We start from the raw sequence: 13,113 nt of genomic DNA, 5'->3' as shown, positions 1-13,113 counted from the left end.
CATTTATGGGGTTGCATTTTTAATCCTTTACTTCTCCTTTAAATTAGATGTTTTTTAAGAAAACAATGCTTTAAAGGAGAAGGAAAAACTAAGTAAGCTTTATCAGAAAGGTCTATGTAAATACAGCCATAAGCACCAACAGAAAAGCTGTTAAAAGAAACACAGGATTTCTTGTCTCCTTTTTTGTAAACATGTTTTTTGGTATCAGACTTCATCTCTCAAAAATCCTTCATTCCTGGCAGGAGTCTGGGTTTACTCTCCCTTCTCCTGCTCCACCCTCCCATAAGAATTCATAAAACTCACTCCCCACAACCTTCAGGATGTGTAATCTGAGCTACCAGCCTACAGCAGGAAGGTTCTACGGTTCTTTACTCAGGTATGATAAAGCTTTCTGCAGAATAAATATAGTGTTCTAGGTGGCATTAATGTGGAAAATCTATTGGCAGTTAAATGTCAAAATGACTTTCCTTCTCCTTTAAAGATCACTTTTATTGTGTCAGCTATTGCAATGGCATCATACATTAATTAGAAGTTCCCTTCCCACCACTCACAGGAACATGGTTCTGGCAGCATCGCATGGTGTCAATATATTGTGCTGGGCTCAGGAAAGCTGCTCCAACCTTCCATATAGATAGATAGATACACTCCTAAGGGCTCTGGCACACAAGGAGATTAGTCGCCCACGACAAATCTCCCTCGTCACGGGCGACTAATCTCCCCAAACTACCATCCCACTGGCGAAAATGTAAGTCGCCGGTGGGATGGCACACGCTGCGCAGGCGATTTTGGCAAATCCCCGAAGTTGCCTCGTGAGGCAATTTCGGCGATTTGCCGAAATCACCTGCACTCCTAAGGGCTCTGGCACACGGGGAGATTTTTTGACTGCCAAGCATATAACTATTCATTGTTTGCCAGAGCCCTAAAACAATGAATAGTTATATGCTTGGCAGTCAAAAAATGTTTGACACAATAAAATACAGGAATTAGTAATAAGTACTGAAAATCTATTCAAATTTAGGCAGGCAGTGTTAGCAACCCTCACTGAACTTTTGAATGCCCTTCCTGGATTTAGTTAACCCTTGGGTTGCTTACTCTTAGTTGAACAAAAAACCTGCTATTAGCAGTGCAAAAATGCAGCTATTGCATAAACTGCTATAAATAGAAAATGAAAGTAAAATGCAAGTGGTCAGTGAAGCACACAGAGTAAGTATACATTAATTAATTTTTTGGGTTTAGGTAGAGGTAATTGTCCTAAATCCTTGTTACTTGAGAAATTCTACCCTCTATATACATGTGATAAAGGAACGTAATGTTAGATGAAGAGGATTTTTCTTCGATTTACATCTTCATAGTTCAACTGTTTTAAAAAAGCGTAACTTTCTACAGAACCATAAGTAAATCTCAAGGTTTCCTGCATAAGCATCACATAGATACACTAAAACACGGATTTTCCTAATTGGCATAATATCTTCTTGGGGTTACTTGTACATGTGGCCTGAAGAGTTTCCTGCCAGAACAGCTCAGGGTGGGAAAATCTGCAAGGAAAAGGCTAATCTTTCAGAAAACATGTTATGCTACATTGCATTGACTTTCAAAGCCAATATGAAAGATTGAAAATTCTGTTGCTTATGTTAACTGTTCTGAGCATTTCAAGGGGTTAAAGCCAAAGGAAAAAACTACCAGCGCTGTCCTGTGTTACAGTTTAAAGCTATCAGCAGGTGAAAGGTTAATAGAAGAACAGAAAAATTAATTACTTATTTTAACATTAAAAATAACCAGACTTTACCTGAGCGCCTTTCATGATCTTCTTGGCCTTGGTATTCAGATAGTAATCTCCCCAGAGTGTCTTCAGAAGTACAGCAGCCTTAATACCAACTTTCTGACTGTACAGTTGGGCAAAGTGATCAATGCTGCAATAGGAACCAGAGAGAAGTCTTTCAACAGCATATCATGCTTTTTGGAATCAAAATATTCTGTATATTAGATTTCGGATTCTGAACAAGACATGACTGTTCTTGTAGTGATGGCATTTCCTGGCAAGCCTATTTACTATTTATTTTTTTTCTAGTTGGTCTCTTTAGAAACATCGAAAAAACACCTTTGTGTTAGTCTTTGACAAACTGGACTGGGAGTTCTACTTGCATTAGACCCTTGTCTACCCTGTATCACAGGTGTTACAGTAGTGGCACTAGGTAAAGAATACAAAGCTCAAAATCAACTAAAACATCATAGTATCTCTTTTTACATATAGCAAATGTTCAGGTATACTTAAAAATGAAGAAATAATCAGGTATGCTTAAAAAAATTAAGCTGTGTGTTCATTTTACAGCATAAATGCTATAAATTGTCCTTCAGCAGAAAATATGTAGATATACAGCACATCAGCGCAGCAGCTTTTAACCACTGCCCATAATGTAAAACAAAACCAGTAATTTCCAATGTAAATCAGTGTCAAATAGCATTTTAGCTGCTCTACAACATTCTGTATTGAGTGTTAATTGCCAGGAGGAGGACTAGTGGCTGTTACTACTAATGGTTATTATAGGGTACGTGACTTCACTCACTCTGATATACAAAGCACGACATACACTAATACATTTTTTTAAACAAATGAATTGAAAAATAATTGATAACAAAATAGCAAATATGACCATTTCAGACAAAACCCAGACACAATAAAACCATATAGTAGTTTTACAGCTGTTTCATGCTAGTACAGAACACTGTGTATGAGCTGACAGTGCAAAGTACCACTGTGCCATCTAGTGGCAGATGCTAAATAGTGGCCAATATATTCAATGGAAAGAAGAGCTAGCTAAATATGACTTATAGTCCTTATCAGGTACACTGTCCAACAGAGCCGTTTTGACTGGCTCATGTGCAACACTGAAAAATATATTGCAAACGTAAAACACTTTTCTAAGAACAAACTTTTGAATTTAAGCTTTGAAATCACTAGCAGATACAAGACTTTAAAAGCAGGTCTGCACGATAAAGGGCAATGGTAAAAATGTCTGATTTATAAAATCAAATCTTACTTCACTATTGCATGAGACAATACAAAAACCTGTATGCATTTTGATTAGAATAGCTGGCTTAACCTTAGCCTAAAGGCTACCCGAAAAAAACACTACTTCTTGCCTGGGCACAAGCCAGCACATTTTCCTTTCAGTTGGGATGGATTTCCATCAGATATAATTAAGTGCACAGGTTCTGGAAGAAAAGAAAATTTAAGGTATCCTTACGTAAATCCCCAGCCATCTATGGCACTGGCAAATACAACATTGCCCTGGTCTGGTGAAAAATAAAGGTGGGAATCATCTGTCTCTTCCAGACCAGCACTCCAATCATACACCTGATCTCCATCCACAGTCTCAGATGGAACATCACTTGCCATGTCCTTCTCTGCTCTCTCTTCTAGGACCTTAGAGGTGAATAGACTTCCAGTAACTGCGTTGACCTAAAAGGTAGAGAAGGAATGCTCAAGATATATAAACCCCAATATAGTCCTTGTACTTAGAAAACGCTATGCTCAGTAGAAAAATTGGTGTGTAAAATGCCTTTGCCCACAAGGATAGTTCCTAACCTATAAAGAAAGCAACTTCTTTCTAATTTACAATATAAGCTGTAAACTTTTTGTGACCCTTTCCTGACAAAATTCTGCAAAACTATACTTTGCTATCACAGTTAGGTCCCATTAAATGAACTTGATGACACAGACTGACACTCCAAGGTGCATCTGAAGCAGAGAAAATGTGAACCAATTTGTTTTGAGGAATTATGAATGCAAAGTTCCAAAATCCAAAAAAGCCCTTACCTACTAACTTGCAATATCAGGCAAACATAACACACAGCATCTCTCTAACAACAACTTCTAATAAAGAGCAACCAACACGGGCACATTTAAAAGAAGAATTTTACTCCATAGAGTAAACAGGACAATTCAGTTTACTGATAACTTTCAAGTAAATTGTAACAGTTTGACAGCTTATGCAACAAGAGCCCTATGTGTGGCAAGCACATGCTGCTTAAGATTCTGCCCTGTAATTTGACAGAGATTTTCAAGCGTTTAGGTTGGTGCTCTCCTTTTGCCCAATATTTTTTCAAGCACACCTTACTGCTATAACAAGGTTAAAGATATCTACACATATTTACTCATTAGTAATCCTACTACTACTAGGTTTTGCTGGGACAAAAGGTTGAACTTGTTGGATGTTTTTTGTTTTTTTTATCCACAGCTATTATGATACAAACTCACAAATCATTTCACTGAATAGCAACTACAATAAAAACCCCATTTTATGTTTATTAGAGGATCAAAAAAAGGGGTATAATCCAGAAAAATGTAAAATCTGTAGAATGCATCATAAATTATATATTTACCAGTGTAAAATGTGGTAAAACTTGAAATCAGGGGACATAAAATCAAGGTTGTTCTGTATAACTATAGAGAAAAAAGACCATTTAACTGCTGGGGGGGGGGAGGCAGGAGTTATAGGGGTCCCTACAGACCTCCATGTAACACTGCCATTGCTTGATACGGAAGTTACAGAAGTTTCTACAAAAGTAGCATAAGTTTTGTGAATTGTGTACGTTTAGGGGGCTCATTGATTTTGTTCATGCCAGAGATAGTACATATAAAGTAAATATATCACATTATCACATTATAAGCAGTTGATGCTACTCTGTAATAAATCTGCAGAAGTTACGTAAATGTCTTAAATTTATACATAATTTACACGATTGATGAAACTTTTGCTACGGCTCAACAGTCCCACCTCTCCCCCATTGACGGAAGCCATGCCTAGAACAACAAATCTCATCTTGACAGGCCCTCAGGCTGGGTCCCCCATCCATTGCTGTAAGCCCCGATAGTTAAACCTATTGTACAACTTACATAAGAGATGCCAAACTTTCAAGGGCTAGATGTAGCTCCTCAATGGATTTTTATGACCCACAGTCTGCTCAAGGCCTCCTTAGACTTCTTTAAGTGCCATCATTCTAATATAAATTTAACCCTTGAGTCATAGCACAGCCATAAGGAAACAACTATTTTACCATTCCATAATCCTAGTTATATCCTGCCAAATGCATCCAGTTAATCCTTCTACAACTCAACAATCACTACTGATTAACTCCTCAGTCAAAATTAAATAATGTAAAATTAACATAAAAGACACCGCAAATAAAACCCTATAATAATATAATCCTGATTAACTGCTTGTCTATGAATTAGAATGAAATAATTTAAAATTAACATAAAATACATAAAAAATAAAACACTATCATAATATACTAATTGTACCTGCTCCAGTATCTTTTGGAGATGGGAATAAGCTTCTAAACAGGAAAGTTTCAATTCAGTTATCAACCTATCTATTTTATTGATCACCAGGACCGGACGGATATTCTCAAGCCAAGCTTGCCGTAATACTGCCTGTGTCTAAAAGAGAAAGAAAAAATAAGCATTAAAACAGATTCCCAAAAGAAAGCTCCTCTCTATGAAAGGGATGATTTACTTTCTGGAAATCACTTATATAGCAAACAGCAATTACATCTAATCTTCTGGTAAAAGATGACACAGCATCACTTTGCTACATACAGTGGAGGAAATAATTATTTGACCCCTCACTGATTTTGTAAGTTTGTCCAATGACAAAGAAATGAAAAGTCTCAGAACAGTATCATTTCAATGGTAGGTTTATTTTAACAGTGGCAGATAGCACATCAAAAGGAAAATCGAAAAAATAACTTTAAATAAAAGATAGCAACTGATTTGCATTTCATTGAGTGAAATAAGTTTTTGAACCCCTACCAACCATTAAGAGTTCTGGCTCCCACAGAGTGGTTAGACACTTCTACTCAATTAGTCAACCTCATTAAGGACACCTGTCTTAACTAGTCACCTGTATAAAAGACACCTGTCCACAGAATCAATCAATCAAGCAGACTCCAAACTCTCCAACATGGGAAAGACCAAAGAGCTGTCCAAGGATGTCAGAGACAAAATTGTAGACCTGCACAAGGCTGGAATGGGCTACAAAACCATTAGCAAGAAGCTGGGAGAGAAAGTGACAACTGTTGGTGCGATTGTTCGAAAATGGAAGGAGCACAAAATGACCATCAATCGACCTCGCTCTGGGGCTCCACGCAAGATCTCACCTCGTGGGGTGTCAATGATTCTGAGAAAGGTGAAAAAGCATCCTAGAACTACACGGGAGGAGTTAGTTAATGACCTCAAATTAGCAGGGACCACAGTCACCAAGAAAACCATTGGAAACACATTACACCGCAATGGATTAAAATCCTGCAGGGCTCGCAAGGTCCCCCTGCTCAAGAAGGCACATGTGCAGGCCCGTCTGAAGTTTGCCAATGAACACCTGAATGATTCTGTGAGTGACTGGGAGAAGGTGCTGTGGTCTGATGAGACCAAAATAGAGCTCTTTGGCATTAACTCAACTCGCTGTGTTTGGAGGAAGAAAAATGCTGCCTATGACCCCCAAAACACCGTCCCCACCGTCAAGCATGGGGGTGGAAACATTTTGCTTTGGGGGTGTTTTTCTGCTAAGGGCACAGGACAACTTATTCGCATTAACGGGAAAATGCACGGAGCCATGTATCGTGAAATCCTGAACGACAACCTCCTTCCCTCTGCCAGGAAACTGAAAATGGGTCGTGGATGGGTGTTTCAGCACGACAATGACCCAAAACATACAGCAAAGGCAACAAAGGAGTGGCTCAAGAAGAAGCACATTAAGGTCATGGAGTGGCCTAGTCAGTCTCCGGACCTTAATCCAATAGAAAACCTATGGAGGGAGCTCAAGCTCAGAGTTGCACAGAGACAGCCTCGAAACCTTAGGGATTTAGAGATGATCTGCAAAGAGGAGTGGACCAACATTCCTCCTAAAATGTGCGCAAACTTGGTCATCAATTACAAGAAACGTTTGACCTCTGTGCTTGCAAACAAGGGTTATTCCACTAAGTATTAAGTCTTTTATTGTTAGAGGGTTCAAAAACTTATTTCACTCAATGAAATGCAAATCAGTTGCTATCTTTTATTTAAAGTTATTTTTTCGATTTTCCTTTTGATGTGCTATCTGCCACTGTTAAAATAAACCTACCATTGAAATGATACTGTTCTGAGACTTTTCATTTCTTTGTCATTGGACAAACTTACAAAATCAGTGAGGGGTCAAATAATTATTTCCTCCACTGTATTCCCATTAATAACTATAAAGGCTACATTACACAGGAGTAACCAAACGTACACAGTAGTAATTACTAAATAATCCAAAAGCTCTGCAGCATTAACATACACTAGAACATTACTATGAAATATGTATGCTTTTAAACAACTCATCCAGCAACAACCTCAGAGATGAGTCTTGCAGTGAACCTGATAGACTGGTTTTGTTTCTGATTAGGTTATTGATCTACAATGAAGTCGGTACCCTTCTGTACATACTATGGATTGCCTCAGGTAACAGAGTGCTGCATGGAAATGTGGCCATACACTAAGATCCGCTCGTTTTGGCAAGGTTGCCAAACAAGGGGATTTTTCTCCTGATATGCCCACCTAAGGTGGGCGATATTGGGCTAATTTGATTGTTTGGCTCTAGGGCCATAGGAGCTATTGGCACGAGGATCACATCTGAGCCGATGTGATCCTCGAACCAATGGGAAAATCAAACTTGCCAGATCGACACCTGCCCAATATTTGGTCAGATATCATCGGGGTCCAGATACACAGGCAGATATGCTGGCGAATCAGTCTAAAATTTGAGTTGGCAGCTTAAATCTGCTCATGTATGTCCACCTTTAGACAGGCACTTTGAAAGTCTCAGGCATAGCAGATCATAATGTAAATAGATAGATCATTTAAATCAGCTAATGGGGTTTTGCTCCAATGGTAGCACTCTAATCTAGAGTTATAATCTGACCTGTTGGTTTATGGCAATAAACTAGTGATAACTGTTCATTTAGTTGCCGGTTTCTGTAGACAGCACTTTAAATGACGTTGACAACTGAAAAAAGCAAGTACAGTGTACCATAAAACAGTCTTTGTGTTAGGGATGCACTGAGTCAAGGATTCGGTTCGAGATTCGGCCTTTTCCGGCAGGATTCAGTTTGAGCGAATCCATGCTCCTGGCCAGAACCGAATCAGAATCCTTAAAATCACATGACTCTTTGTCGTGTAAAAACGGTTGAAAAAAAAAGTTGAAAATTTTCGGCAATCTAATTTGCATATGCAGATTAGGGTTCGGATTCGGTTCGGTATGGTATTCAGCCGAATCTAAAAAAAGTGGATTCGGTGCATCCCTACTATGGGGCTGATTTACTAACCCACGAATCCGACCCGAATTGGAAAAGTTCCGACTTGAAAACGAACATTTTGCGACTTTTTCGTATGTTTTGCGATTTTTTCGGATTCTGTACGAATTTTTCGTTACCAATACGATTTTTGCGTAAAAACGCGAGTTTTTCGTATCCATTACGAAAGTTGAGTAAAAAGTTGCGCATTTTTCGTAGCGTTAAAACTTACGCGAAAAATGCGCAACTTTTCGCGTAAGTTTAAACGCTACGCAAAATGCGCAACTTTTTACGCAACTTTCGTAATGGATAGGAAAACTCGCGTTTTTACGCAAAAATCGTATTGGATCCGAAAAATTCGTAAAGAATCCGAAAAAATCGCAAAACATACGAAAAAATCGCAAAGTACCGATCATTACGAAAAAAACGCAATCGGACTCCATTCGACCCGTTCGTGGGTAAGTAAATCAGCCCCTATGTGTTATGTTAACAAATTCCCTGCATGCTGAGCATCACTATCAAATCATATGCAAACCATAAAGACATTCTTATTTCAAAATCACTTTAACTTCTGTCCACAGAAAATCAACTAGTTAATTAAAGCAGTTATCACTAACTGATTACCATAAGTCTACAGCTTCGCAAGATAGTAAACGGTTGTGTTGGAACGTGGTGTATACATTGCCTCTAAATACCACAGCAAAAGATAACAAAACATGTATTGACCCTACCTTTCTGTATCCACTTATGTGAGCTGCCAGATTTGTCTACCATGTAAATTTTCAGAATTGGCACTAATTACCTGAGGACAGACTCCTTCTACAGAATCAACCACAATAATGCATCCATCACAAAGACGGACAGCCGTTGAGACCTCTGAAGAAAAGTCAACATGCCCAGGTGAGTCAATGAGATTGATAAGATATTCTTCTTCATCTGCAAACAAATAAAGGAATAGAAAGAATGTGAAAAACACACTTAATTTTTATATTTATATAACGCCTATGTGGTTAAATATGGTTGGATATTACAGAACAAATGTCCCTCAGAGAAAACTATTGCAGTCTACAACATCCTGTTAAATGCTTTTTTATAGTTAAAAATCTAAGTCATCTGGGAGGCTATATTGGACATATCAATGAAACTGTAACACTGAAAAGAATAACCTAGGGGTACTAACTGAGTCAAGATATGGTTTGTGAGCCTGTTACCAGTCAGCTATTTCAGGACTACAAAAAATCACAAAAAAAAATATCAGCACAAAAATAACAATGGGCAAACATACAAAATAATTTTCTTAAAGTTTCAAAAATTAATCTGTAACAAAAAAGTACCATCTTTGTAATGCAGAGAAATTGCACTGGATTTCATTGTGATTCCTCGGATTTGTTCATCTTCACGGCTGTCCAAATATCGCAACTGGAAATAAAATTAATTAAAAAAAATACATCAAAAGCATAACCCGCATAACCCTGAAATCGACCAGATCTTGATCGGGCAGGTTAAAAAATCTAGTCTGATCCCCCCAGGGCCAAACGATTGAATTAGCCTGGATTCTCCCAATATCGCCCACCCGTAGGTGGGGGATATCGGGAGAAGATCCGCTCGCTTGGCGATGTAAGGCGTATGGGCACCTTAACAGTCATTGTCTTACTCCAAGCAAGATATCAAAATACAAATATAGGGAAGAGAGGAAGGTTAAAGGGGAAACAAAACAAAAAATGAAAAAATATATATAATTACTAAATAAACAATGTTTCTGTGATGTTTTTATTCTAAAAATAAAGAGTTTCCTACTTTTAATCAACTGGTTGAAAGCTCTGTGCTTTGGACTGACATGTTGAGCTGACTGTACATGCTGGGAAATAGTTCACAATATCTGAAACCTGATTATCCCAGCACAGTTAACGCATCTGACCTAATAGTATGTTATATTTATTATGTAATACTTTAATGGGGATATGGGAATACTGTATATAATACTGATATTATTTAAAATGATGTTAAGATTATTATCTAGTGAGCCTTGCAAATATTGCAATAGATGATTGTTTGATTAGAATATTGCAACTTTATTTGTTAATAACACTGTTACAAATGTGTACATGATGGCCGCCTGCTAGCTGATGCACTTACTTGAAAAAGCCCCACTGGGAAAAACATGACACTTTTTATAGTCACTAGTCAGGCTATTGCCCAGAACTCACTCATTTGCTATGAATTTGTACAGGTATGGGATCCATTTTCCAGAAACCTGTTATCCAGAAAGCTACGAATTACAAAAAGTAAATTTCTTAAAGACTCCATTTTAATGAAATAATTTTAAATTTTTGCTGTAATAATAAAAGTACCTTGTACTTGATCCCAATCAGGATATAATCAATCCTTACTGGAGGCAAAATAATCCTGTTTAAATGATTTTTTAGTAGACTTAAGGTATGAAGATCCAAATTATAGAAAAACTCCTTATCCAGAAAACCCCAGGTCCTGCGCATTCTGGATAACAGGTCCCTTACCTGTACTAAGCAAAAGCACCCTATCTTAAAAGTTGGTATTTGATGTATGTGTGCAGTGGGAAGGCATATATTTAATTTATTCATATCACTTAAATGCCATTACAGAATCCCAGTGTTATTGGTTTGCTTATTTTAAGACCAGGTTATTACAAAGATCACCATGCTTCTAGTTACACACAGATATCCCCTAAGCAAACTGCATTTTGCTGCTGTTTACACAAGTCTGCACATATAATGAACACACACAAACTAGGCACATAAATACAAATGAATTGACAGCAATTCATAGCAGCAGTTTTAGAAAGCACACATGAAACTACATTAATTGCAATATGAAAAAAAATGAATTACCTTTCCTGCCAGTCTGTTGGAAATTATACCATTGCTAGATATGAGGCAGTCAGCCAATGTTGTTTTACCTAATAGACAATAAATGAATTATTGAAACCAATCAGCAGCATGAAAAAAACAGCATCTTGAAAAGTAAAGAGCAATTAATAAAAGCTGAAATAGTAGCTTATTTTAATGTCGGCATGTCTATAATCTTTGTTATTTCTGTCAAATACCAAAATGGGAGCCACTAACAAAAATCTCACAGGCTTAACCTTTGTAATCCCTTTAAATGGAAGGTTGATGGAGCGGAAACAATTCTCAAAACAAAAACTACAAACTAAAAGAGCACAGCACAATCAGCAATCCATGCTGTTAACAACAAGCAGTTCGTTGTATGAATTTACATCATATGTAAATGTATTATCACTACTATTCACAGCTCGAGATCAAAGATCATTTATATCCACGTAGTTCTACTCAACTCCTGTAATAATTAGACACATATACCTATACCTGTGAATATCACAACTGCTTTAGTTAATTAAAGTCATTTTTAATCTAAGTTTGAGTGTTCCTTTAAGAAGACTGAGGGAGATCAAGTGCAGAATAAAACATACAGCGTTATTTTTAAATACTTAAATGCACGCAGACAGCAGCTATTCTTTAACTGAACGGCAGAGAAAACAAAAGTACCCAATTAATGATATAATACAGCATTATGATAACCATAAATAGCCCCTCAGGAAAAAAAAAATGAAGAGAGAAATATATTTTACCAGTTACATGCCTAAAGCAAGTTTCGGGTTATGTTTTAATGCTGTTTATGCATGCTTTCTCTGAGGTAGAATGCAGAAGTCAACTATACACTAACTAATAACCTTTACCATAAAAATCACTTACCATGGTCCACATGTGCCAATATACATATATTCCGAATGTTAGCAGCCCTCTTTTGAAGGGTAACGATTTTCTCTAAACTGACAAGTCCCATGGTTTACTGTCTGAAAAAGAACAACAAATGTAAATACAGTTTAAAAAATTCACCAGTTTAAAAGATACCAGACTTGGCTATATGTATTATTTTGGAACAAAGCAAAGACTCATACAATAATAAAAAAAAATATATGTGACGAATTAAAGAAATAAAATGAATAAAACGGTTTCCAAATGATTGTTTACTAAGAAGCATATTTATCTAATGGTGAATTCTAATTTTCATAGATTGATAAATACGTTTCTAAAAATCCTATAGGGATTAATAGAACATGGGGGTTCTATTGTATTAAGCTCTAAACTCACATTTTGATAAATCTGCCCCATAGTCTGATAGCATATATGTATAGTATTATACAATCATATTCTGGCAGAGACACAAAACAGAAAGCCATCAATGGACAGAAACATGCTAAATTATTCACAGTAGTACTGCTGGCGTGATACATTATGTCAAAAAGCTTGGGGAGACCAGAAATGAATTTAAAACAAAAAGTTGAATGATTCTTTTTGCCTGAAGTATTATAGGGATATTATAGGGAATGTCACATGTCTTTTATTTACAACGAAATCATGATCTATCCCTAGTAGGGCCAAGATAGTTACACTGCCATTTTAGTGCCATTAGTGAAATGTCTTTGCAGACAGGACTATGCAATGGCATTCCAGGTGTTGCTGGAGTAACTACTAAAACCAAAAACTACACATCCCATAACAAATTTCATACACAAAGAACAGCAATATGAAGTGCTACCATAACGATACACTCATTACGGCAAAACTGTCCTCTATTTGCTGACCCTATGGCACTGCCCCACACGCACATCCCTAGGTAACACTTACAGTCTCACACATTCAGCAGATGACAGTAGTGTAACTCGGCTCCAGCGCATGTGCTACTCCGCACCCGGAAGCAGCTTCACGTTGCCAGGGCCCGTGATGTTGACGTCATGACGCACCC

General features: G+C 37.4%; 1 protein-coding gene across 3 annotated transcripts in view; it reads right to left on the bottom strand.

Annotated features, from left to right (window-relative positions):
- Positions 1-13,091, bottom strand: part of efl1 (elongation factor like GTPase 1) — a 160,858-nt gene extending 147,767 nt beyond the window's left edge. Inside the window, exons 1-8 of one of the 3 annotated variants that reach the window (XM_004912621.4) lie at positions 12,996-13,091; positions 12,060-12,156; positions 11,178-11,245; positions 9,645-9,729; positions 9,113-9,246; positions 5,306-5,443; positions 3,246-3,460; positions 1,787-1,910 (exon numbers count right to left, since the gene is read on the bottom strand). In XM_004912621.4, coding sequence (XP_004912678.2) covers positions 1,787-1,910; positions 3,246-3,460; positions 5,306-5,443; positions 9,113-9,246; positions 9,645-9,729; positions 11,178-11,245; positions 12,060-12,150 — 855 coding nt within the window. In that variant the 5' untranslated portion in view covers positions 12,151-12,156; positions 12,996-13,091. Of the gene's footprint in view, positions 1-1,786; positions 1,911-3,245; positions 3,461-5,305; positions 5,444-9,112; positions 9,247-9,644; positions 9,730-11,177; positions 11,246-12,059; positions 12,161-12,906; positions 12,925-12,995 lie in introns of those variants that run through there. The other 2 variants (XM_002940100.5, XM_012959520.3) reach the window with 2 other exon arrangements.
- Between the last annotated feature and the right edge of the window lie 22 nt (positions 13,092-13,113).

This window comes from Xenopus tropicalis, chromosome 3, assembly GCF_000004195.4.
Source record: "Xenopus tropicalis strain Nigerian chromosome 3, UCB_Xtro_10.0, whole genome shotgun sequence".
Lineage (NCBI taxonomy): Eukaryota > Metazoa > Chordata > Amphibia > Anura > Pipidae > Xenopus > Xenopus tropicalis.
Note: the sequence above shows the minus strand (reverse complement) of the source record. Positions and strands in the feature narration are given on the sequence as shown.